This window comes from Diabrotica virgifera, chromosome 9 (genome assembly GCF_917563875.1).
Source record: "Diabrotica virgifera virgifera chromosome 9, PGI_DIABVI_V3a".
Classification (NCBI taxonomy): domain Eukaryota; kingdom Metazoa; phylum Arthropoda; class Insecta; order Coleoptera; family Chrysomelidae; genus Diabrotica; species Diabrotica virgifera.
Window position 1 is genome coordinate 170877011 of NC_065451.1, and position 27143 is coordinate 170904153.

The following is a 27143-nucleotide window of genomic DNA, read 5'->3' on the forward strand; positions in this document are numbered from 1 at the left end:
TCTGTTTCTTGAAGATATTTATCTAGTCTTTGTTGATAAAGATATTTTGTACTATCATGTCGTAGGCTTTCTACATTATACGTTCTACATTACTGAATTTCTCCTCTTGGTTTAAAAACAGCCCATAGTATCGAATCACGACAAAATAACAAAATATGGATGCCGTAGCGACATCTGCCTAAAACAATTTTATTTCCAAAGAAAATAAAACTTTTAATGAGACCAGGTTTCTGACTACGCCTTCGTGGTTTCTATTACTTGCAAACCATACCAATGTTGAATTAAAGGAGACTAGGTGAGGTCTATAATTTGAACTTTACTTCCCGTCTATTCAACGTGGCAAAATTCCAACGAAAACATGGTCTCTATACTGAGTTAGGGGTAAAACTAATCCAAAAGAATTTCGCCGTAAACGAAAACAAGAGACGTATTATATTTCAGTTTGTTCAGAGAGCGCCATGAACATCCTTACTACTTTCATTATTATTACGACAAAATAACAAGATATGGATGCCATAGCGACATCTGCCTAAAACAATTTTCTTGGTTTTTAATTTTTGTTTATAGAATAACAACACAAAGTCGAATAATAAAGTATATTTATTGATTCTCAAACATTTTTACAAAATATTAGTACTTATATAATCAACAATAAGTTAAATAGTCATTCAAAAGTTAAAACATAGTCTCATTTGGCACATTTTAACTGTACACAGTTACACTTTTTAAGTAAACATTCAAAAACTTTCAACGTCATTATAATATTTTTAACTATTATGTACAATAATCTTTATTTATTTAATATTTTAAAATTGTGCGAAACTTCAGATATTATAATATTAATACTCAGAGAAAATGTCCATTTTAAGCCCGTTATTATAACGTATAATATATAAATATATGCGTCCAAGGTGTTCCACAGAATATTCTTGAGATATATAATACAATTTTCAGTTTTTGTAATAATTTTTTAACTACAAAACAATGGTCAAATTCAAATTCAACTCGACTCAACTAATTCAACTGATAAGATTAATAAGAAGGAAGAAATTATACAGAGAATTACGAGATATTTCGGTCATATAGTAAGAGACCTTATAATCTGAAAAAATGAAATTCAGCTTGACTCAATTCAACTCAACTAATTCAACTGATAAGATTAATAAGAAGGAAGAAATTATATAAAACCATACATTTTGAGGTTACCACTTTTAATAGTGTGAATAGTTTCATCTACTCAGCAGAATGTAAGTACTCTCCACATGTTTTTTCTATAATCAACAGTCGCAATTTAAACCTTTTGCTTTAATCTAACGTGGAAATACTTCATTCTAGGCACTGAAGATGATCTAATTTAGATTGAAAACGTTTTGCAATCCATTTGGATGACATTTTAAGAAGTTTTTTAATAAACTATTTTATACCAGTATACAAATTGAAGCTTTTTACTTCTGTGAGTAAAGTGTAATAATTTTTTAGGCCTAGAATACGCGAAATCAGAGACAGTTTCTGTACATTGTACAAATAGTATGTAGTTGTTACTTAGTCTGTTAGTATCACTCAGTAGAATTAGCCCAGTCGGGATACCATTTGACCTTGCATTACGAGCTGCCCCAAATTTTATTTTTCTAATGTTTAGGGGGTCAATAGTAGCATAAATTTAAAATCTCGACTGAATTGACCGTTGCGTTAGCCGCTATCTTGATTTTAAACGAGAACCGTTTTTGTTCAATATCTCCGCCATTTTCAACTTTTCGACAAAAAGTGTAGAAACTGAAATTGTTGAAAATGAAATTTTCTATAATTTCGTTTATTATAATTTCTTTCGTGCGGTGGATATTTTCCGAGTTATGGGGAAAAAATAGTGACAGTTAGATCATAATTATTGATTTATCGAATTATCTCGTTTACTATTAGTTTTATAACAAATTTGAATCTATACAATAATGAAGAGAATTTAATTTTGTACAATTTTGATCTCTTTCATTTTTTTGATAAAATCAATATTTAAGGTAGTACGTATGCGGTTAAGGCGCGAGCTTAAGACCTGATTGATTTTCTAGCAATTGTTTTTGTTCAATATCTCCGCCATTTTCAATTTTTCGACAAAAAGTGTAAGGACTGAAATTATTGCAATTACGATTTACTACAATTTTTCGAAACAACCAGTGGCGGGTCTACGAGGAGGGGGGAATGGAAAAATTCCCCCCAAAAGGGTCCAAAATTAAAAAAAATGGTTGAAATACATAGCTGACATGAAACTTAATTATCGACAGACAAATTCAACCAATAAAACCAGCTAGTTAATAAAATTAAGTGAACTTAATGCATATAAGTTATTTTTTGTCTTTTATGTGCTTAGTTTGGTTGGTGTTTCATTGGAAGTTTTAAAAATTGTATAAAATATAATTCACTTTATTTTTGTTTATGTACAATTATGTCGTAAAGTTAATAACAAATGAGACAATTCAATAATTATGTTTCCCTTCCGCTTCCACTATGTTCCCCCTTAACTCGGAGAATATTGATCACATAAAAAAATTGTCGAAAAGAAATTGTAGGAAATTACTTTTCCAACAATTTTAGTTCCTACCGTTTTGGTCGAAAAGTTGAAAATGGCGAAGATATTAAGCAACAACGGTTCTCCTTTAAAATCAATATGGCGGCTAATGCAACCGCGGAATTCAGTCGAGATTTTAAATTTACACTACTATTGACCCCCTCTAAAGATTAGAAAAATAAAATTTGGGCAGCTCCTAATTCAAGGTTAGGCCTGTTATTCGTCTAACCCGACTGGACTTAATGTATTTTTGTACTAATATGTATGCTTTAGTCTAATAAATGTTCAATAGTATAAAAATATAGTCTTATTGTTACATTTTTTTTTCGTATAGGTGTAGTTCGGCTATTCGCTGGGGTCCGTTCAGACCCCAGCCCGTCTTTTGTGTAATATTTTGAGTCCCCTCCGATGAAGGTTAAACAAGCTTAGAACCTGGTTCAACACATCTGTGCAGCTTTTCCGCGCTGCTGCAGATAAGATAAAGATTGCCATTATGATCGCCACCATTCGTCACGGATATGCACATCAAGATGATGAAATACTTCCAATTCTACCAATGGACAGTTTGGAGGGTTTGGACAAGAAGTATGTGTTTTATGAACTGACTTATTCAAGACGTATGGTGAACATGCCATGAGGATGGTTTTAGAAAGATGGATCGGTGCAGTAACGGTGGCTGGTAGAAAAATCTCAAATTTAAGATTTGCTGATGACACTACACTTATTAATAGTATTGCAAAATATGATAATTAATAGTATTGCAAAATACAACTGACAAGGCTGTAATTAAACCGATCTTGACTCATAACTGTGAAACATAAACTCTGCAGAAGAAAAATAAGAAATGCACAAAAGTTGTTTTATTTCATATCTCTCTTATTTAATTTAATTTATTATTAAATTAAAGAGAAGTCTTTGTAGCATTAGATGTTTGTAGAACAATTATGAAAAATCTACAGGGGAAGAATAAACTGGATGCGATCTACAGAAAACGAGAAAATTAACAGCTTTATATATTTATTTAGTAACAACCAACTGTATCAATGTCTCCTATAAAAATACAATGGAAATGAACAACCACTTGATGACATCATTTCATGAATACGATTATCTGACGAGTGGTAATGATATGGATTGAGGCATCAGCAACTTAATTCCCTAGTGCAAAACCATTTTCTTAAGATGACTCCATGGGAGGCGTCGAAAGATCGATGGAACAAAAATGATCACTGCTGAATTATACCGCTTCTTACACTCGTTATTAGTGATAATTGAACATCTATATCAGGATTTTTTTATTTAACATTAAAGAGAAATATTAGTATATTGACGTTTTTGTCTAACAATCTTTGAAAATTAATCTCTAACATACATTTTCTCTGGAACACGTTGAACTATAAGAACACATTTCAATATTGAAAAATATTTGTAACGATAAATTCATATCGTCATTTAACAACAGCCACAATATAGCACAAAAGAACGTAAATATTAATTTAACTGGTTGGTGGTTATGACTTCTATTTTGTGTTTTAAGGGATGACTATTTTGATATGGCTTATTTTGTGATATATATTTCGACTCTGTAGTTTTTATCTAAATATATATGTTGAGTTCTTTGGTCATTAGTTTTATACAAGCAATTAATAATAATTAGCCAAAACACTTATTTTAACATGATATTTAATGACTTATACACAGATGAATTATTGTGTTTTCTATTGTTTACCACAATACTTACAATGCGTAATATTATTATTGTCGCAGTGTATATTTTATTGTCTTAACACTTAGGATACTGTTGACATAAATTCAAAGTCTTCTAACTCTATTTTAAGGCTAGCATTCATAATTTTACACTAAACCCAAAATAATTATCAATACCTACAATTTAAATGTCATGGCATTGTACTGTGAAAACGTTATTGTCTTAATTCCACTTTAAAAAGTATTATTAACTAGATTTAACTTCACCTTTTCACTGTTTCAGCTATTATCTATGTATTATCATATACAGTATAGGAAAGAATTTAACTTAGGTATACATTTTAAACGGTAGGAACTGAGAGAAATATGTTCAAAACGGCATATTTCTAACGCGTTAACGTGCACATGTTGAGGGACCCTGCAATGGCAGAAAAAGCTGTCCAGCGATTGTGCATCCCTCTGAATCGAAAGCAAGCAAAACCATCTTTTACGTTTCTATATTTACGTTATTTTTATTATAAGGGTGAATACTGCATCTGAGAATTTTCAGTTTGTTTAAGAGATGTCGCTGGATTGCGTCCCAATGGAGATTTCAATGATCTTTGAAATTTCCCTTAAATAGATGGGCTAGCTGGTTTTCCATTCAGAGGTGTGCACGCTAGCGCTGCTGAGGAAGCCTGCAATGGCAGAAACAGCTGTCCAGCGATTGTGCATCCCTCTGAATCGGAAGCAAGCAAAACCATCTTTTACTTTTTAATATTTTATAATCGATTATACAGTAGTATAAAGGAAAGTTTTAGTGAAAATTCATAAGTAGGTATACACTTCTAGTATGCACGTTCATCATTTTTTTTTTTCAATAAAAAGTCTGCAACTTTAGGAATTTTTGTGCTGTAGGTTTCCGACAATGAATCTGTTAAAATATTCCCAAGCTGAGCGAATGGACTATATAATGGAATCATCATATTGTCATTTAGAAAAAAGGACGATGAGACGAAAGAAAGCATGAGAGAATGTTTGATAAAAAAAAACGAGTAAAAATTTGCTGATACTATTTGTATTTTACCTAATATACTTGTAATTTTAAATTTCGCGCTATATGCGTATTTCTATTTGTAAAAAATATTTTTTTGACACAGTACAAGTAAAGAAAAAGTCAAACAATAAGGGTTGCACGTAATTTTCCCCTTGTTGCCATATTCTAAATTTTAAAAAATATATAGGGCGTTTTAGACATGCCGTCTATTACAGCTAGCATTTCATTGGCTAGAGTTAGTGACGAGTTTATATGACGTCATTATTACATTTTCTGAGATTATAAATGGTAACTGACATCTGTCATAATATTGGAGGTTAAATATAATGTCAACATATTATTGCTAAATGCAGATATATTATTGTTTTAATACAATTCAATTAAAATATCCAACAATTTGAATCAAAATCAAATAGAGAAACTAAAGTACCTAACAGAATTTAGTGTGTAGACAGTTTCATAGGACATTTTATATTTTAACTAACTTCACATCTATTTATAAACAAAAAATCTTACATAACCTTCTACAGGACAACATGAGTTTGACATTTATAGTATAGATAGTTATCTTTATTTCATACTCTTAAAGCCAAAGAAAAACAGTACAGCCAGTAGCTGCTGTGGTAAATAAATGTTTTTTTTATTTGGCAACAGCGCTTTACTGCTAAACTTGAAAGTAGCGAAAAAACTATTATATGAGGGAAAATGTGATGAACTTGTTTGCCGTTAAGTTTATACCATTGGGTTATGATGTCATTAAATCAATGACGTGCACGCCTAATAGGGCTTTTCAACGATTGTTTCGAGCTTGTGTCATATGTTGTATAATCTGTGTATAATATTAATATACACGGATTATACGAAATTTGACAGAAGCTCGAAACAAATGACTGTGAATAAAAAGCCCTATTATTTGAATTGGACCATATCTTTCTCATTTATCATCATATTGTCAAATTGCTAATATATCGACCATTCATTTTTCTACTAAATCTGAACTATCACTATGTACGTTCAATAAAATTTGTACTACCATCTAATTTTATGATATTACATCCCTTATTGGTTCCGAAATTTAACCACCAACCAATTAAATCTACTCCTTTAATCATTCGAACCTCCCCACCATCGCTTTTACCCAACTGGAATTCGTACTTGAAGTGGTGGTAGTACTAACGTTTTCCGTAACGGTGCTACCATTAGCGGTGGTCTCCTTAATTACAGTCTTGGTACTGATCTTCTCCGTAAGGATTTTGACTGGACCTGCGTTGAGGCTTAGTCCTGAAGGTTTTTGAGGTATAGGTGGAGGCGCTTTGGTCGGCCTTTTGACCATTGGTCTTCTGTCCAATAAGAATTTTTGGTTTAAGCTGGATCTGTCCTCGTTGCTGCTAAAAGAGTCCTGCTTTGCTACCTAAAATAAACAATGACATTATTATTACAGTTATACAATCGTAGAAGCAATATCAAGGTTTTATATTTTGGAGCATTGAAAGCCTACACTATCAGCAAAATGGATTTTTTTAAATATATAGGGTGAAAAATATAGACTACAATGACATCAGGATCAAATGGAACTTATACTATAAGCAGATAGCAAAAGAACCTGTTAACGAAGAAATGTCAGAAGAAATTGAAATTAAACGAGGGGTGAGATAGGGATGCGTATTGTCACCAATTCTTTTTAATGCCTACTCGGAGGAGATCCTGAAAAAAAATCTTGAAGGTGAAACAGCTAGAATAAAGGTAAATGCAGTTTATAAATAAAATACAGGTAAATAAAGGTAGAGTTATAAATATTCTTAAATACTTATGCCGAACGCAGTCAAAATCTTAGAAGAACTGTGGGACAGACAAAAGTAGAGAGAGATGAGGTTACAGTTAAACATCAAAAAGACCAAGTTTCTAGTAGTAAACAAGCAAAGGAACATGTTAAGGTTCTGTATTATGAGAAAAACACATGGAACTCATTCAGAAGTACTAATATTTGGTCTGCTCACTTAACAATTTGGTTCCCATATGAATCACCGGTGGTATAACAGCTTCAGTTGCTGTTATACAGGCATAAATTTGCATATTCTTAATAAACCACGAAAATTGATCACCGGTGACACATATCGTATCACAACGCAGAATCATCACAGTATCATTGGTAGCCAACCTTATAAACTGATACAGCAAACAAGTCTTAAGCTAGAATTAGTTTAAGTCGCTTTAGGTTCTGTGACTTAGTATTACTGACTCTCATATCAGTGACTTAAAGATACTCAGGATATTAAAATTAGAATAGAAAAAGCAAATTTTAACAAAATGAGAAGAGTGCTCTGCACCAGAGATTTGAAGTTAGTGATAAGAGTTACATTGGCTAGATGCTACGTTTTCCCGACTTTGTTTTATGGAATGGAAGCTTGGACCTTGAATGCGGCATCAATGAAAAAACTGGAATCATTCGAGTTGTGGGTGTATAGAAGAATTCTGAAAATGTCATGGACAGAAAACGTCACAAACAAAGACGTTCTGAGAAAGATGAATAAAGAAATGGAAGTATTCAATACAAATACAATCAAAACCAAAAAATTGGGACATCTCGGACATATAACACGTGGAGAGAGATACAACTTGCTCCAACTGATTATGCAGGGAAAGATTCAAGGAATAGGGAGCATAGGGAGATTCAAGCATAGGGAGACGTAAAATGCGCAACCTGAGAAAATGGTACGGATGTTCATCAACCGAACTTTTCAGTATCTGAAGTCCGAATAGCTATGATGATTGCTGACCTCCGTCGAGGAAATGGCACTTAAGGAAGATATCAGTGACAAAACCTTCACAGGTTTGGATGGATAAAAAATAAGAGAAACTTAGCTGTAATTCCATATTCATAATATCTGGATAAACAGAGTTTGCTATGCCATGATACAATACAAAATTAATCTAAAATACAAACACAAGATTTCTAGATTAACAAACTACAGAAAAGTACCAGAAAAGGAATGGGAATTGTAGATGTTTTAGAGTTTCCCATATCTTGATTTCATGATATATATTAGCGATCCGGATATAGCACTAACGAAAACTTAATGGTAATAAAAAACTTGATCGAGAAGTCTGCGGAATACAACAAACCATTGGCACTGATATTCGTGGACTACGAGAAAGCGTTCGATACCATAAAGCAGCAGAAAATGTTAAAAGCATTGACAGAATGCCGAATAGACCATCGCTACACTAACATGATAAAATATATCTACCACAACGCAACGGCTAGCGTAAGACTATCTGATCAACAAACAAATAAATTCTGTATACAGCGAGGAGTACGGCAAGGAGACACCATCTCACCAAAGCTGTTCACAACCCTTTTAGAACACAGTTTTAAGACGGCAGATCTGAACGAATATGGTATTAACATAAATGGAGAGAAGCTCAGTCATTTGAGATTCGCAGATGACATCGTCCTTATAGCCGATCGTATGGATGATGCAATAATAATGTTGAACAAGTTATATCACGCGTCCTTAGAGGTCGGACTAAAGATTAACATCAACAAGACGCAAATAATGACTAATCTGGTGCTAAATCGTAATATTGTTGTTGATGGAATGGATATTGAGCAGACTGCATCTTATAAGTACTTGGGACATGAAATTCGGTTGGTAAGAGATAGCCAGACTTGCGAGCTCCCACGTCGCATAGGATTAGCCTGGGCAGCGTTTGGTAAACTGAGCTATGTATTTAAATCGGACTTACCCATATGCCTGAAAAGGAAAATCTTTGACCAGTGTATATTGTCTGTACTCACTTATGGAGTGAAAACATTAACACTCACAAAAAAGGTAGTGAACAAGATTCGCATAACTCAGAGGGCTATGGAGCGCCAGATGTTGGGTGTCTCCCTGAGAGACCGAATCCCAAACGAAGAAATACGTCGTAGAACAAAAACAGCGGACGCCGTCGAAAGAATCGCGTCGCTCAAGTGGAATTGGGCAGGACACGTCGCCAGATTGTCAGAGAACCGATGGACAAAACGTAGTTTCGAGTAGAGGCCACGAGAAGAAGCACTACGGAGCAGAGGACGACCATCAACCAGATGGGTTGACGATCTGAAGCGTATTGTCAACTGGATGCAAGCAGTACAAAACAGAGAAAGATGGAAAGAGCTGAGGGAGACCTATGTCCAGCAGTAGACGCGTACAGGTTGATGATGATGAATAAGCGAGTCTTCTACAGCTGACGCCGCTTCTCGCATCCTAACTTCCAGCGTTTTCTGTCGAAGTAATTTTCAGTTTTTAGATCTCTGGCGGTCATTGCATCTTCGAGATCTTCTCTCCAGGATCGTCTTGGTCTACTCGTTTTATTCTAATGGGTGGAGTCCATTTTTCTATTTTTTTGGCCATCTATTTTCAGGCATTAATCTGAAGGTGTCCATACCAGTCGAGTCTTTTGGCTTCGATTATGTCTATTATATCTAGATCAATTTCCCTTTATCTCCTAATATATTCTTTTTTCACCCTATCTAGAGTATCTAGTCTAGTGAGCCGGCAACATCGTCTCCAATAGTTCATTTCCATGGCCTTAATTTTTTATTTGTTTCTTTGGTTTATTTCCCAGAGTTCGGCGCCGTACAACCCAATACTTTCTATTATTGTTTTATATAAAAATTGAAAAAGAGATGACAGATGTAGAAGAACAAAATGGCTTTCGTGCAGGCAGATACTGCATGGACAGCATATTTTCTCTAACGCAGATTATTGAGAAAAGATTAGCCCACAACCCTTCCACCCATATAGTCTTTATAGATCTGACAAAGACATACGATAGTGTACCACTTTCAATGCTCTGAGTAGCAATGGAAAAGCAAGGAATAAGCAATAAACATATACAAGCAGTACAACAGCTTTACAAAAATATGACTGTAAACATTAAAACTGGAAACAAATTAACGAGAGAAATTCCTGTCAGTAAGGGTCTAAATCTAAAGCAAGGCTGATGCATAGCACCTATACTCTTTAAAATATATTTAAATGAGGCACTCTCACTGTGGAGAATAAAGTGCTGCAATATGGGTATCCCAATCGATGACGATAGATTATACAAAATACACTTTGCTGACGACCAAGCCATTCTAGCTGAAGTCGAGAGTGATACAGACTATATGCTCAGAAAACTGGAAGAGGAGTACACTAAGTGGGGACTTACAATTAATATACAAAATTTGTATATTTAATAACCGAGTACTTAGTTATAGGAGAAACACTAGAAAGCCTACCAACAGAAATCTACAAATACTTAGGAGTCCAAATAACTTCAAAGGCAGGGAGTAACGACGAAATACATTCCAGGATTGGCCAAGCAAGATCAGCCACCAGAGAGCTACACGGACTATTGTGGAATAATAAAATAACAAAAGAAAATAAAAGAAGATTTCATGTACATGATTATAATATTGGCCTTTATATCAGTAACTTACCAATTTCCCAGTGGAATCCTTGATGTACTCCTCTTTCAAGGAATCGTCCAGGATCTTCTCGTAATAGCTATCCGAACTTTGACTAGAAATGAAGCTGTGACTAGAGTTATGATCCTGGCCTGTATCAGAAACTGTGGTGCCACCGTTCAACCTCTTTTCCCACTCGTTAAGTACGTCTTTCTCGTTTATTGACAGATCAAGCTGTTCCGGTTCTCCAAGGATATCACTTTCTTCGTTTTTGTCTTGCGAGAGATCTATCTGACTGCAACTGGCTGAACCTAAAAATGAGAATATATGAAATCAATTAATAATAACATATATAGCTCTTCCACTCTAACGTTTCCCATGCATGAAATTATTCACGAATTACTTTTTTTTGCTAGGTCTCTTTTTTACTCACAGAAACTAGTATCGCAAAATTAAGCCGGTTGTCCATAGAAACCACAATACGTTAAACAAGGATAAACAATATGGCATGTCGTTGATACCTTGTCTACTATAAATTTTGACGTTTATTATTTTAAGTGACAGTGACATAAGCGCATTTGTTGGTTATTATTTGAATTTATTGTTTATTTGGTTTTTCAAATTATTTAACTTTTAGTCTTTATATAATATGTTATTTTAATTTTTATTTTCAAACATAATAATTATTGTTAGAATGACTAACTATTGTCCTATCTTAATTTGATTACTTCCGGTAAGTACCTATTTATTTTTTTACGAAATCGTGACAAGTAATATTTATGAGTGTGGCTATAGTTCTGTCGAATGGAAACTTATTTGTTTATTTTCGAGATTACTGTTAAACTTTTTGTTTATTTTTAATTTATTTATTACCGTTCTATATTTATCTTTATACTAGTAATAGTCGGTATGATGTTCAAGCTGTTTAATGTTAATGTTGAGTCAATCAATCTCCTCAATAGTGAAAAAAGATTAAACACTTTAATAAAATAACTTTATAAAATACGTCCACGGGATAATAGCCATTTCCTAATTATTACCACTGACAGTAACTACATACAATGACACATCGACGTACGTTTCACTTTATGTTTTGATTTAGCTTGTTGGAAAATTAATCATGACGCATGGGCAAAGATAAAATGAAACAAGTATATCACCAAAGTCAGTGTACCAAAATTACTACAGAAATTTTCTGGAAGACATACCTAAAAAAAGTTTTTGAGGATCTACATAGTCAGGATGTGCAATTTTCTCGCCCATGCTTTTAGACCCTTGCTTGCGGATCGGGTATTTTTGGATTCTTTTCTGCTCTTCTGACATGATATGCCGGATTCGTTGCAAAATACTGAAGCGTATCGTACTTTTTCTGTAAATTTTATGATCAGGATGCTCGGTGTCATCTAATTGAGAAGAGAGATCACTAAAAATAAATATAATTATTTCTCTACTTGTCAACTTTTTAAATTTGACATGCTACAGGAATGATACGAATCAAATGTGAATCAAAGCCAAACAAAACACACTTCAACCAATTCAACTAATAACAAATCAAATTATTATAATCAATTCAGTCTATTAAAAATCATTTCGAATAACATCAAATTAAATTTCAGTCAATTTCAAATCCAAAATCCAGTCAGTTACAAGTCAATAATCTAATCAGTAAAAACTCGAAATTTCCATAAAATTTATGTAATTAATCTATTTAATAGAATCAATCACAAATTAATTCAGTCACTCACTAAATTTGGTGGATTCCAAATAAAACTGGAAGCATAACTCAAATTGCTATAAACTCAATCAATGAAAATAAAAATTGGATCAAATCAGCCAGTTACAATTCAAATCATTCAGTTAAAAATCCAATTTTCATAAATAGAATAAATCACAAAATAATTTAAATTAATTAAGTAATCACAATTCAAACTTCAATTAATTAAATTAATCACAAATAAAAACTTGTAAATGTAGTCGATGCCAAAGAAACTGGGAACCACAAATCAAATTTATATCAACACAATAAATCACAAATTAATTTAAATCAATGCAATAATCATAATTCAAATAACTCTAATCATAAATCAAATTTCCATAGACGCAATCAATGACAAATCAAAATTTGAGCAAATAAATCTGTCAGTTATAATTCAAATCTTTCAGTCACAAATCAAATCTCACTAAGTTCAGTCGATCCCAAATAAAATGGGAACCACCAATCAAATTTCTATCAACACAATCAATCACAAATCAATTTATATCAAAGCAACAATCACAATTCAAATAAATCTAACCACAAATAATTTTTCCATAGACACAATAAATGACAAATCAAATTTTCATCAATAGAATCAATCACAAATTAATTTAAATTAATTCAATAATCACAATTCAAATTTCAATTAATTAAATCACAAATCAAATCTTACTAAATTCAGCCAATCCCAAATAAAATGGGTACTACAAATCAAATTACGATCAACACAATAAATCACAAATAAGTTAAATCAATGCAACAATCACAAAATAAATAAATCTAACCACAAATCAAATTTCCATAAACACAATTAATGACAAATCAAATTTTCATCAATTGGGACCGTGCAAGTTCGGCAAAGCGACCTCTATTTCTACGCTCTGTACTTTTATTCGCACTTTTAATTATATTGGCCAATTATATTAGTCCTGGTTGCTGGATAATTGTCAAGGCCATAGTCCAAAAAAATAATAAGAAGAAAAAATAAGATGCAGGTTATGTTATGCAAACGTAAACAATTGTATGTAGTAAATAAAATTAGTTATTAAAATGCAGTACTGCAAGCAAAATACAATTAATTAAATTTACCTTTATATACTAATTGCATATCATATCAATATTGTGGAGCAATATATAATTTTTCTGCTTCAATGACAGAAGGTATGAAATATACGTCAATTTGACAATTTCAATTGACAATATGAATTATTTAAGATAGTTGCAATATTTCTCCGCGACTCGCGCACGGTCGTTTCTCGTTTCCCTTCCAAGTACTTGCACACCGTGAATAGAATCAATCACAAATTAATTTAAATTAATTCAATAATCACAATTCAAAATTTAATTAATTAAATCACAAATCAAATCTCACTAAATTCAGCCGATCCCAAATAAAATGGGTACCACAAATCAAATTTTGATCAATACAATCAATCACAAATCAATTCAACAATCACAATTCAAATAAAACTAACCACAAATCAAATTTGTATCAGCTCAATTAATGACAAACCGATGATCCAATCGGGCAGGTAAAAATTAGATCACAAAAGAATTTAAACCAATTCAACAATCATAACTCAAACTTTTATTAATCAAATTAAGCACAAATCAAATGTCAATAAATTCAATCCATCCCAAATAAAACTGTGCCATTATTCATTATCTAAAGCCTTACTTTTCTTGCTGCTCTTCAACATCAAAATCGGGGTTCTCTTTCAATGACATGTCCAGCACTAGTCTTTCATTTTTGCACTCTACTCCATTGGTCGAATCGGGTTGATCATACAACTGGAAGGATCTTGGTAATGAATCCGCTTTCGTGGGCAATTTTACTTTTTCTTCGCACCAAACAGAAGATGGGTCGTTCGTGACGGCCTTTCTTCCTGTTTGTCTACAAAAAATGGAACAGATATAATATTTTCTTAAGGTGAAAAACACTGTCTAAGGAAGAATTGGTGATTGGTGTACTATTCTATTATCAATTTAAAAAATGTAGCAAGAAAGTTGAAAATTACCCTGTAACGATTCAAAAATCTTTTATTTTTTAATTCCAGTTACTTATGCTGTGTATAGTGAGAGGTAGGTAGAAAATCGTTGTAGAATCTAGGTCAATCGGAAAAACATTGGTCGGTGCCAAAAATATGGATAAGGGAAGATCAGGTCTAATAAGAAGACGATAATCCCACATAACAATGATGTTCGCATCATGTTCTAAGCATATACTACCAACATTCGTCGGAGTATATTCTTTTTAGTATATGTGTAGTACAAGCATAGCATCTACCTTAAAAAACATTCTAAATTTCATGTTCTTTGCATATACTTCAAAGTATATTCTCGTACCGAATATACTAAGTATATTCGTGTACGTAGGATCTCGGAATATTCGTAAAAGTTTATTCTTAGAATATACCTTTATCGAATATTCTTAACACATACTTATAAGTAGATACTTTTAAAATATCTTAAAAATAATTTGTATGTATAGGAAGTATAATATTAGCCTTATAGATTATCAACTTCGTTATTTTTTAGAATACATAATTAATAAAATTTATGTATGTAGGTAGTATTGGACGAATTTCATTTCAAAATTGTTGTATGGTAAAAAAGTTAAACATTAATTGTATTAACGTTTACATAGATTCTATTAAAAATTCGTTTTCATAATTGAAATGACTTTACCATTTCGAGTTTATCATGAATCGTTAGTATTTTTACATCCTTGGAATTTGAATTTAGGTACATTCAATTCAATAGGCCATTTCGCAGAACCAAAACGTGCCAAACTGCACAACCAAAGCAACCAAAGGCTTTGGCGTTGCCAACCGTCGAGTAAGCTTTTTCCGTCAACTTACCTTAAAATTCCCACTTTTATAAAAAAAAAAACTTCCCTCCTGTTTACAAAATCTGAGAAGATATGTTGAATTATTTTCAAATATTTTGATTTTTTCTTAATATTTTACAATTTGGACTGGAACAATAATTCCCTTTTGAGTTAACTTTTTCCCTTTATCACCTTTTATGTTGAAAATTCCCGCAAAAAGGGAAATTTCTCTCCGTTTGGCAACACTGACCACCGATTTTGTTATTCCACAAATTCATATCCCCCCCCCTCCCCATCATATTCTGACCATTTCTTTTCTTACCTGAATGGATCAGGAATAGGAAAAAACCGTAAAATATGAAAAAGAAAACAGGCATTATTTCATTATTTGTATCATCTATGGATCTATGCAGTGTTAAGGATGAAGGCGAATGATGTAGTACTAGGACTAAAGAACATACATAATCTGTTTATTTTGTTTGCGGTGCTTCAAAATACATATAATCTATTTTGGTAACTCAATATTACTTAAATAGGTAAGTACATATAAGTATTATATAAATTTTAGTTACTTATTATGCATAGTTTAGTTTAGCTAAATATTATATAATGATTTATATAAATAACTAAAATTTATAAATATGTACTTACTTTTTAAGTAATATTGTAGAATGTAGGTACTAACTACATTCTCATTTGCAATTAAAATACGTAAATATAATAGATATTTGGTAGAACCAGTAGAACCTAAGATGAGATTAGGTGATGCTGAAAACATACTTCAAAGCAATATAGCACTTGATAGCACTTTCTTAGAATATTCTTATAAATATAATATTCTTCCCATACAAAGATGTGCGGTAGTACGTTCTAAGTATATAAATATAATAGCACTTCCTTGGAATATTCTAAAAAGTACCTTCTTGGTATAAACTAAAAAGATGTGCGGTAGTATGTTCTAAGTATACACATAGAATAGAAGGTTTATAGCACGTCCTTGGAATGTTATAAAAAGAACATTCGTGGTATATACTGAAAAGAAGTGCGGTAGTACATTCTAAGTATATACATAGAACGTTTAAGTACTGTAATGTAGTATATACTCAGTATCTGCTCTGCACATTCGCAATGGTAATTACGCACATTCTCAGTATATACTTTTTCTGAAAAGTATGTTCAATGAATCTACTAAGAACATGAAATTGTTATGTGGGATGGTCCACGTTGGGCGCCATTAACGTGACCCACACTAGGGTCGCTATTAAATTGTAGCCCCAAAATGTGTACACAAAATGAACGAAGGCCGCATTGCTCAGAATAAGAAGAGATGCGGGGTGGCTCTTTGGATCATTCTTACTAGCTCATAAACAAAAAATAAAATTGATGAAAAATAAAAAAGTTATAAGATGGTAGCTACTAGAGCTAAACCAGAAATGTTTAATAAATAAAACGAGGAAAACAAGTTAAAAACAATTTGCCAGAAAGAGCGTCACTTTGCCTTTCTTAGAGAGACAAAGAAAACTCTTAAAACCAAAATACACATAAATAAATAAAATGTAACAATTGAACAAATAGGTCAGGTACTTTTCTAACATACTAAAAAAAAAAGAACAATCACATTTAGATACCTTATCTACTCTTAATCAAAAGTCATTAAAATTGTGTTTTTGATGTCCAAGAGAAAAGAAGATTATCAGAGAAATCAAACAATAAAAAAATTGTTACATACTGGTAATATTTATTACTATTGGCTTAAGGGGATCGGTACATTTTATTTTAAAGTATTATTTTTCAAAGTATTTTTGAAAAATTTAAACGTAGAATGAAAGATTACGTTCTTACCGAGGGCCGAAAGTTCCTGAAAACTTCTATAATGTTTATTTCAATAAGTTACAGGGGTGAAAAACTAAGAGAAAATGTAGTGTGATTTTTAATTTCAAATATCTCATTCAAAAGAAACTTTTTCTTTATTCTAAGAGACTTTCGGCCCTCGATAATAATTTAGTCTTTCAATCTGCGTTTAAATTTTTTAAAAATGTGTATTAGTGTTTTTAGGATTCGAAAAAAATGGACACTATATCCGTGGTGATATTTTCCAAATCGAACATTCGCTATCTTTGTCATACAATGCACTGAGTCGAATAGAATATGGTGACAAGACAGAGACAATTTTAAATATTTGACATGACATCGGGAATATTTTGAGTTGTTGATTAAATAATATTGATAGTGTATTTGATAATAAGTAAGACGTGAACTTAGTAAAAAGTTATTTATTGTTTATTATTTGTGGAAGATCCAAGCAGAGAATACATCAGGATATAATTCTGTGATCCAAGTATTTTGTTGTTAAGGATGTTCAAACTTGTAAGCGTTCCATAGTAACAATAGGTATATTATTAAAAAATAATTTTATCACTTTTCGTCTTTTCTCGATAGAGTATTGGTTTTTGTTGTACAGTATATAATTTATTACAATCACTGAATACATAGTTAGTGAAAAAATTATCATATTAATTAACTGAATTAATAATTTAAGCAATTATACAATAACAGTTATCCAAGAACCTTCAAAAGCCATCTTTTAAAATTAATGATGACAATGTCAAGTAATAAGTAATGTTTATATATTCATACCTGTAAGAATTTTACTACACATAATTTGCCGTGCAAAGACAGAAAAAGTAGGGATAGCCGTAAAATATTTGCGCCTACACTCTTAAACAGATTTAGTTGGACACAATAATTCAAATCTTAGAAAGAAAAGTGTCCACTACAATTTTTTTTATTTAGTATTGTTCATACAAAAACAATGGTGATACACAAAAATTACACGGATATACCAAAAAAAAACTATAGCACAGCACTGCACTAGGTACAAATGGAAGAGAATAAAAGTACTATCAGGTCCTCTTTTTTAATTTATAATTAAAGTGGATTAGTGGATATTTGCTAAAGCAGAATACGAACATTAAAAATACTGACTGCGAATTTATTTGTTTCACTACACTTGCTTCGAGTGTAGACTTTTACTAGAAGAAGCACTGTTTCTCAAAGAACAAATTGGCAAATTATGGGCTGCTTCACCTTCACTCCCATAAACCATAGGTTTCTCGACAATAAAGAACACAAAAAAAGCTTATACTTTCGCTGAAGACTTTTTAGAAGAAATTTTACTTGACTTTTAATGGAAGTTGATGATGCTGGGGGGATAAACCCCCCAGTACATGGGGGAAATAGCCAGTACCGACCTTTTCAGTAGATGAACCGATAATTCATATTTGAGTGGTCGAAACTCAGATCCAGCCTCTCCACTGACCAGAACAGAGACCAGACCAGATTCCCACTGATCTTAATAATATCTTCAAGCCGGCAATTTCGCTCTCAGCTAGTACTCAATAAACAAATACGTCAATTCCACTAGCGACGGCTCCCAATATAAACAAAAGATTGTTTTTTTGCTTAATCTAATTGAAGAGTAGCTACGTGTTTTCCGCCGAAGGTTAAGATGTTTATAAAAAAAACTTTCGTTGGGATACATAATGTCGTAAAGGGACGGAAAGGGCGAACTCTCGAACTCTCTCGAACTCAGGAACACACAGATTCTTTCTTTTGGTTTATTTCAACGTACACATACACGGTTCAAGTATCGTAGGGTCTACCGAAGTGTCGCGTTACGTTATGCTTTCAAGGTACACATTTCAAGTTCTCTTGTATTGAACAATCCTTCTCGCTTTTTATATCTTTGCTCGATCTAGACCTTTGGATTCAAAATGTGTTATACTTTTTACTATAAGGTCGTGTATACAATCTACTAAACTTCACCGTTGTTTATACATAACAATGCGACACCTCGTTAGTGCGACCTACTTTCAGATAAACATATGCTTTAATATAAGGGTTTATACCCTTACTGTATAATAAATTTAAGACGCAAAACGTTAAGTGGTTCGGGCAACTATAAAAAAATGTATGATATACAGGGTCGCATAAAAGTTACTGCTTTCTGAATTAAATGGAATTAGAATAAAAAATAAAAGTTTTTTGAATCGTTACAACTTATAAGTATATCTTATTACTCACCTATTGAATGCTTTGTGAAAATTTTGATTTTGCATAAGAATATCAGACACGATTTGTTCCAAATTATTGTTAACACAGTCAGTCCTTTCCTCCTCTTTCAGTTCTTCAGCGGTATTCTCACTCAAATTCTGCTGTATATTCTCCAAAGATTCATCAGCGCAGTTTTCTGAGTCAGACAAATCCGTGTAAAAGGTGGCACTTTGAGATTCCTTGTGTTTCTTGACTTTCACAGCTTTTTTGGGGTTATATTGGGGTACCATGCTCGGTTCAGACTTTCTTCTCCAATTTGCTAATGTAGGGAATGTGCGGTCTTGAGAGGCGGCTCTTCTGTTGCTGAAATCTCGGGTTTTTCTCACCCTGCTTCTGCGTTCTAAATAATGGGGGGTTGAGTTTTGTTTTAGAGGTGACCATTTGTCGTTGTTCACATCTTCTGCAACAAAAAAAAACGACACTATATTAGACTCTTTAGATCCAACTGTGTATTTTATTCCTTCAAACTTATAATTCATGTTAGCCAGGACAACAAACTCCAAACCAAAGCCGTGCGTCGATAGCTCGATAGCACATGGAAATTGAATTTTGTTTGAATGATATTTTACAGAAAAATAAAGTTGTACCATAGTTGCAGTAAAGCAGTGAGAAAAAGTAGGAATGGACATTACGGCCATACAAGAACTAATGTGGCTGGACACTGGAAACATAAGAATAGATAAGGCGGCCATTTTCTACAGTGGAAACCAACAGAAAAACACGAATGCAGCACAGGTTTCGTGGTCCGAAAAGAATTCTTGAACAGTGCTATAAGTTTTACGCTTATCAGTGAGAGACTGTGTTATATTACACTATGGTTTGCTTTTAAACCAGGAGGAGTAAACTAAAAAGACAGACTCACACCCAAGAAAGTCACTAGAAAAATCACCAAATACATCTTCTTTTTTGGTTGATCATATCGGCCTTCGACGGTAATTCATAATTATTATATTATACTAATTCGTCGCTAAAGAGTTCTAAAAACAACTGTTTTTTATATAAAAGCAGACTAAAAAAGAACACGAGCTAAATAGACTAAGAACACGAACATAAAAAATCAGGATATATAAATTTTATTAAAGCTAGGAAATAGGAATAAAATATAGCTGGACGTGACCGGACTTAAAAGGTGAAAAAAAAATCGAAAAAAAAAGCAATTAGCTAAACGGATTCAATTGAAGTATCTTTCATAAATCATCAAATTTATTAAAATCCTTTACTGTAAGGGTTCCTGCTACCTAACTGCTCCAGGGTTACAGACAAACGAATAAATGAACGAATCATACAGTCTTAGGCTGTTTTTTTTAATGAAAAAAGAGCCAACTCGTAATTGTACCATTAATGAATGATTTATGAACACAAGTTAGTAAGCAAAATCTACTCTTCAATATAAAAGCACAAAACATATTTTTGAAAAAAAAAACTGAAAGTCTGAAAAGAGTAAAATGGAAAGCATGAGAGTTGAGATGAAAATCAACAAACCAGTCCTCATCTCTCGTCCTATAAACCTATCGTAGAATTAGTCTGAATGTTTCTTCTTCGAAAAAAAGCTTTCCAGACTTTCGGACACTTGAATTCCGTTAAAGAAACTTATTAGTCCATTAACTTTATCTGAAAAAATACAAAAGTATTCTCTGAAATTATTTTAGAATTTTTTGCTTTTTTTAAAATTTATTTTCTAATTCAGTTTTAAGTTTTCAGGGTGCAAAGAAAATAATCGTGGGATATGTGTTTTGTAATTCATTTTGATATACTTAGTGCTATTTATTGCGTGAATGTATACATAAGTGACTGATTGTTTCGTTTCTATGAAAATGATTCTTTGATACGAAAACATAACAAAAAATTAATTTCTAGACAAGATTAGACATTAAAATTTACTAAATCAGAATAAACTAATAAAAATACAAAAATAAACTTAAAACTGTATTTAATAAATATTAAGACAAATGATATTTTATGCAATAGATACATACACTATAAACTAAAGCATATTTCACAAATTTGCGACTGTTTTGGATTATCGCTAGTTCGACTATCGCTAGCTAATATTCGCTAAAAATTTCGAAGAATTACAGACCACGATGACGCAACTATTTCAAGCTTCGGAAAAAGAAGGTCCTAAGATGAACTTGAAAAAAAAAATAATGACGAATACACCAAACATTAGAAAAATAACAACGTTGAACGACATAAATTTAGAAACAGTAAGCGAATACATCTACCTCTACCTGGGATAGATAATGAAAGTTAACAAGGAAAATCAAACTGCCGAAATTACCAGAAGAATAAGGTTAGCGTGGGCAGGATTTGGAAAAATGAGTTGGATCTTGAAAAACACTAAAATAGAACAATATTTGAAAACCAGAGTTTACGACCAGTGTAGCTTCCCTAGACTCAATGCTTCACAGATGTGGGCACTTACCAAGGCCAATATAGATAAAATAGTAAAGGCACAAAGAACAATGGAAAGATCAATGCTCGGAGTGAGACTTATAGACAAAAAACAAACAAATGGATTAGAAGCAAAACCAAAGTCAAAGACACAGAACATGGTACCAAATTAAAATGGAACTTTGCAGGACACAATGCCCGATTGAAGTATACAAAATGGAACCACGAAATACAACAATGGAGATCATGGTTAGGAAGGAGAAGCAGAGGAAGGTCACAAATGAGATGGGCTGATGACATTAAGAAGATTGGAGTACACAACTGGAAGCAAGTGACGCAAAATATAAAACACTGGATTGAATTGGGGAAGTTATATGTCCAAAGTTGGATTACTTAAGGCTAAAGAAGAAGAGCTAGCTCGACAGCCCATGATTCACTCTGCTCTACAGATGAGATCTACTGTTTAAACCAAATTAGTTATTACCTAGAATTTAATGTAATTCTAATCAGTGATCTCTGAAAGATGAACATAAGCAAAGATATTTATTCAATCCCTTAGCCTGTACTTGGGGGGGTTTTGACCATTCGGAGAAACAGATTCCTTACTTTAGCGACAGGTACACCCAAACAGGTTGCAAATTAATGGTACCCTAATAAGTTTATCAAAGTATTTTTATCAAACAATCCTGCAAAAAAAATCATCATTTATGACTCCATAGTGCGCTCCCCTATATGGGGTACGCAGCATAAAACAAAAGTCATAATATAATATATCCTTACACCTGATATTTGCAGGATTGTTTTGTGCAGAATTGTAAAAATATTCACTATTAACTGGTTATATTGTCCGACAAATTTTTAAGGGTACTCACTCGAGTTGTCGGACACACTAAAGTTTAGAAACCTCTATATTTACGAACCGCCCGGCCCCCTTTACGAAAGTCTCATGAGGGAGGTAATCATTTTAATAATCTTTTTTAAATGGTGGGCCCAAGACCTTTAAAGATCATCCTGAGGGTTGTGAGTTTGAAATTCGATATGCGTGAAAATGCGAAATGCGTGAAAAGAAAGAACAAGTTTCTGTAGAACAGGGTGAAAAAAAAAAATAAAAGACAGAAATACATTCGAAATTTCCAGCACAAGTCTCTGGATAATTTTCCAAACAGATTGGTTTAAAATGGAAGTCAATAGAAAAACCTTGTGTGAAAAAGCTAGTGTCGTTCACAAAAAAATCGAGTTGTTAAGAAATAATAAATAAATTTAAAAAAGAACATGCTTCATTTGTTTATTTTGACGAACCGTGGATTTTTGCTAAAGGTGGAATAAAACGGATTTGGCAGGACGAGAGTATAAAATTCATAAAACATACCGATACTGAGGGAAAGAAACGTATTATATTGCATACTCTTGCGGTTTCGTCAAAACCAAAATCAGCTGATTATCACGATGACATGAATACTGAATACATTTGTGAAATGGTTGAAAGAAAAACTGCTTCCAAGTTTATATGAACCATCTGTTATGGTTTTGAATAATGCACCATACCATTCTGATATTTGAAATAAGAAACCAACAAATTTATGGACAGTACACAAAATAAAAAAATGGTTAAAGAATGGTTAAAGATTAAATATAAAGGATTTAGCAGGACGAGAGTATACATACTTACATAATCGTTCCTTTTCCACCATTAGGTGGCGAGGGGAAAGAGTCAAAATAGTCGCAAATTCATGAAATATACTATAGTCTAAACTAGTATAAATATATAAGTATTTACCAGTTTCATGGAGATCCTGGCCAAGCTGCAAGACCAACTGCCTGGCGTGGTTTGGAATGACGGCTGAGTAGTTTTCTAAAATGACCCTCTTTATTTGCAAGGTCCATTCTCGTTTATGTTGAGGCGATCTAGCTTTTAACGTGGACTGTAATCGAGGGTTATCGAATGGAATTACTTGGAAAGATAAAGGTTCTCCTCGTACTTGTTCCACCAACATCAAGTTGTTGGTCTAAAAAGAAGATCATTTTATAATCAGAAAAAGGTCACTTTAGAATAAAAGATCACTTTTAAAAGATTACTTTAATATTTTTCTGCAGAACTTCGTAGAATGAATATACAGTAAATTATAAAAAATAAAAGTGATCTTTAAAAATAACAACTTTTTCAACTATGATATTAGGAAAATTAAAAATATAACAATTGAAACTGTTATTGTACAGACTCTTTAGTTTATAATAAGATAAACAGATACATCCTATACACGGCAACACTGCTTCCCCGCTTCCCACATCTGATTCGTGGCAAGATTCATTCAGTCAATCTTCATTCTACAGTGGCAATTTTGCCACTCATCTTCACAAGCAATGTTGCCGATGTTAGTGCTTCCTTCAGTGGGGTATATCAGTATAATCCTTAGAGTAGGGAGAATTTTATACTTTCCTGTAGGAAGTGTAAAATTCTCCCTACTCTAAGATCTAATCCAACACTAAACAGTCTGTATGCCAAACGTATACTCACCATAATATGGCTTTTGTACGCCAGAGCTCCACCTTGCTTGTTTTTCGCCAACAGCAAAACCTTTTCAAACAGAAAAACGTGTCTTCGACCTCTCGCTCCAACGACTCTGAACGTCCCTTCAGCTATGAGTTCCCCCAAGGCAGTGAGATCTGGTCCGTTCCAACCGTATAATTGAGCTTGGATTTCTTGCACTCGAACAGCATGTTCGTGCTTCCGTTTCATGTTGTTGATATCAGAAGCTATGCCAGTCATGGTCGTTAAAGCTAAGTCCACTGCTGGTTTGTGTAGGGGGTCGCATTGCTTGGACAGTCGCTAAAAATTTGATATTATTAGAATGTAAAAGAAAAGATAAGATTGTTCAGATTTGATTACAGTACAGAGCCTCTACTATGTGCTTATACGTAATTCGCTAAAATTATTATCACGGTGAATGACAGGACGTAAAATGCAATTTTAGATTTCCCTTGTCGAATATTTCGCCAATCTGTTATGCTTCATTTTTCCAACTTAAAAAGCTCAGAGGATAAATAACTTTGAATTTTATATCCTGACTTATTTGACTTTTTATTAGAATGTATTTAGTACTAATCTTCACTAGTAAGTTTAGAAATGACGTCAAAGAATATTAGAAGAGGCACTGCATAAAATAAAAATATACACCCAATTCTGATTCACATTATTAGTTTTTGTGAAACATAATAATCATCAAACAATTAAAATACAAGATAAAACTTTCAGTCCCCGGCAGACTTTTGATAGTCGGAGGGTGCTACATAGGCGTAACCAGGATGATCGTAAGGGGGGGGGGGTTACAACTACTGGAAGGTCTCTGAGGGCTATGGTGTTAAGCGTATAGAGCTCAAAGTACATCCCAATGGGGGGGTTACAACCCCCAAAACCCCCCTGGTTACGCCTATGGGGTGCTAAGAATCCCCGGAAGGAATATAAAAATTGGAATGTGATAAAGTGAAAACTACGTGAATATGTGCAATAGACCTGTTGCTACACGAATGATAGCTCAATAATGAAACCCAATGGGGACAATTAAGGTAAAATAAAGCATTTTTCTATAAAAACAACATAAATAAAACATCACTTACCTGTAACAGGAGGTGATATTTAAGTATTCTTTGCACTGGTTTCAATAAATACGATCCTAGAGGTAAGGCGTGTCCTAAAGCTATTTGTTTTTCCCTGAAAAGAGCAGCCATTTTTTCGTCCCTGGTTAACTGTCCTAAAACTTCCATCGTCGTGGGGTAGTTTTGGCAGTATTCGTTGTAAACGGAAAAACCTGAGTCGTGGTGAAGGAAGCAGTTTGCTGTTTTCGTCGCTTCCCCTTCAGCTTCTTTCAAATCCTCTAAGAATTTCCTTAAAATAATAAATTTATTTATTTAGCGTATAGCTATGTCACAGTTTTTATATAAACAAATAAAGATAACAATACATTATAAATAATAATAATTAATTTTTATAAACAAAAATTTAGTTGGTAAATATATTCCATCGACTCCTTGGTCGCCACTAAAAAATCGGACGGATTACCATTGTACGATCTGATGGGGTATTTATTCATGTACTAAATGCTTGACTGTTTTTGTTCAGCACTGTAATCGCAATTTAGAGAAGGTATTTTTCCCCGGAGTTATCGAAGTGCCTCCCACTTTTTCAGGTAAATATTTTCATACATGAAATGCCTCCCAGGAACAATCGAAATGCCTCCGTTTCGTTAATCATTTAGGCTGATATTTTGTCTATTTAATCTCTGTAAAATGACACAATGTTGCCAAATCATAATTTAAATAGGTAGGTATCTATTTTGATTTTTCTTAATGCAGTGTACATAAAATTTGTTTCACATAAATATTTCACAGTACGACATATTTCTTTTTAGAAAAGAAAGTTGTTACCCGACAATCTAATATCCAGCTTTTCTGGGTAATTCCAATTCCGATTCTAATCTCTCCCATATTTATAATTCCATTTTATAATTCCATGAATAGGTACTTTTACCTTAATCTATTTGTTTGTTTATATTCTTTTTTGTAAATTGTGCTAATGGGCTAAATGTTGTATAAATACTTGAAATTTTATTAGTTCCTGCGTCAGTCAGTTTGTCTATTTCAAGCTTGTCAGTTCGTAGATTTCAAGATCAAATTGTGTTTAAGTCATAACATCCGAAATAATGGAATCAACGATAAATGCCAGTCAAAAGGTCAAACCTTTACTATCAATTGATGGTTTTACATTCGGTTTTCAAAAAATGTTGATCAAATTCTTTATTGGCAAATAGAACCACAAATTCTTTAATTAAACTTCCCAAAAATATATCTGAATTTCATAAAGCTCTTGATTCATCTTTTATTATTACAAATAGAAATGAAAATTTTATAATTAAAAATGACAAAGATAATCATATTGTTATATTGACATGTTTTTCAAATCTTCGTTTTCCTTCGACTGTTTCCAATATACTGTCCTCGTTTTTTCACTCAATTGTTTTTAGTATACATGGCTTGAAAAATGGACATTATATTCCTCTTGTCTTTTGTTTAATTCAAGATAAAAAGTCATCTTCATATTATCTCGCATTTAAATATACATATCATAGAAGAATGTTTTAAAATTAATTGTCCTGTATCCCCTAAAGTAATAACTTCAGACTTTGAAATTTCTATTCATAATGGTATTCGTATGGCATTTCCTGAAGCAGATCTTCATCGATGTCGTTTTCATTTGGGTCAGGCATGGTATAGAAAGGTTTAAGCACTGGGATTGGCTCCAAAATACCAGAAAAAAGG

General features: G+C 32.8%; 1 protein-coding gene across 4 annotated transcripts in view; it reads right to left on the minus strand.

The window, feature by feature from the left end:
- Positions 1-582: 582 nt before the first annotated feature.
- LOC126892103 (uncharacterized) overlaps positions 583-27143 on the minus strand; it is a 654403-nt gene continuing 627842 nt past the window's right edge. For all 4 annotated transcript variants that reach the window (XM_050661541.1, XM_050661542.1, XM_050661540.1 and 1 more), the window contains exons 6-13: positions 25446-25713; positions 24346-24657; positions 23608-23836; positions 19407-19836; positions 14172-14387; positions 11946-12160; positions 10771-11048; positions 583-6714 (exon numbers count right to left, since the gene is read on the minus strand). In XM_050661541.1, coding sequence (XP_050517498.1) covers positions 6412-6714; positions 10771-11048; positions 11946-12160; positions 14172-14387; positions 19407-19836; positions 23608-23836; positions 24346-24657; positions 25446-25713 — 2251 coding nt within the window. In that variant the 3' untranslated portion in view covers positions 583-6411. The remainder of the gene's footprint in view (positions 6715-10770; positions 11049-11945; positions 12161-14171; positions 14388-19406; positions 19837-23607; positions 23837-24345; positions 24658-25445; positions 25714-27143) is intronic.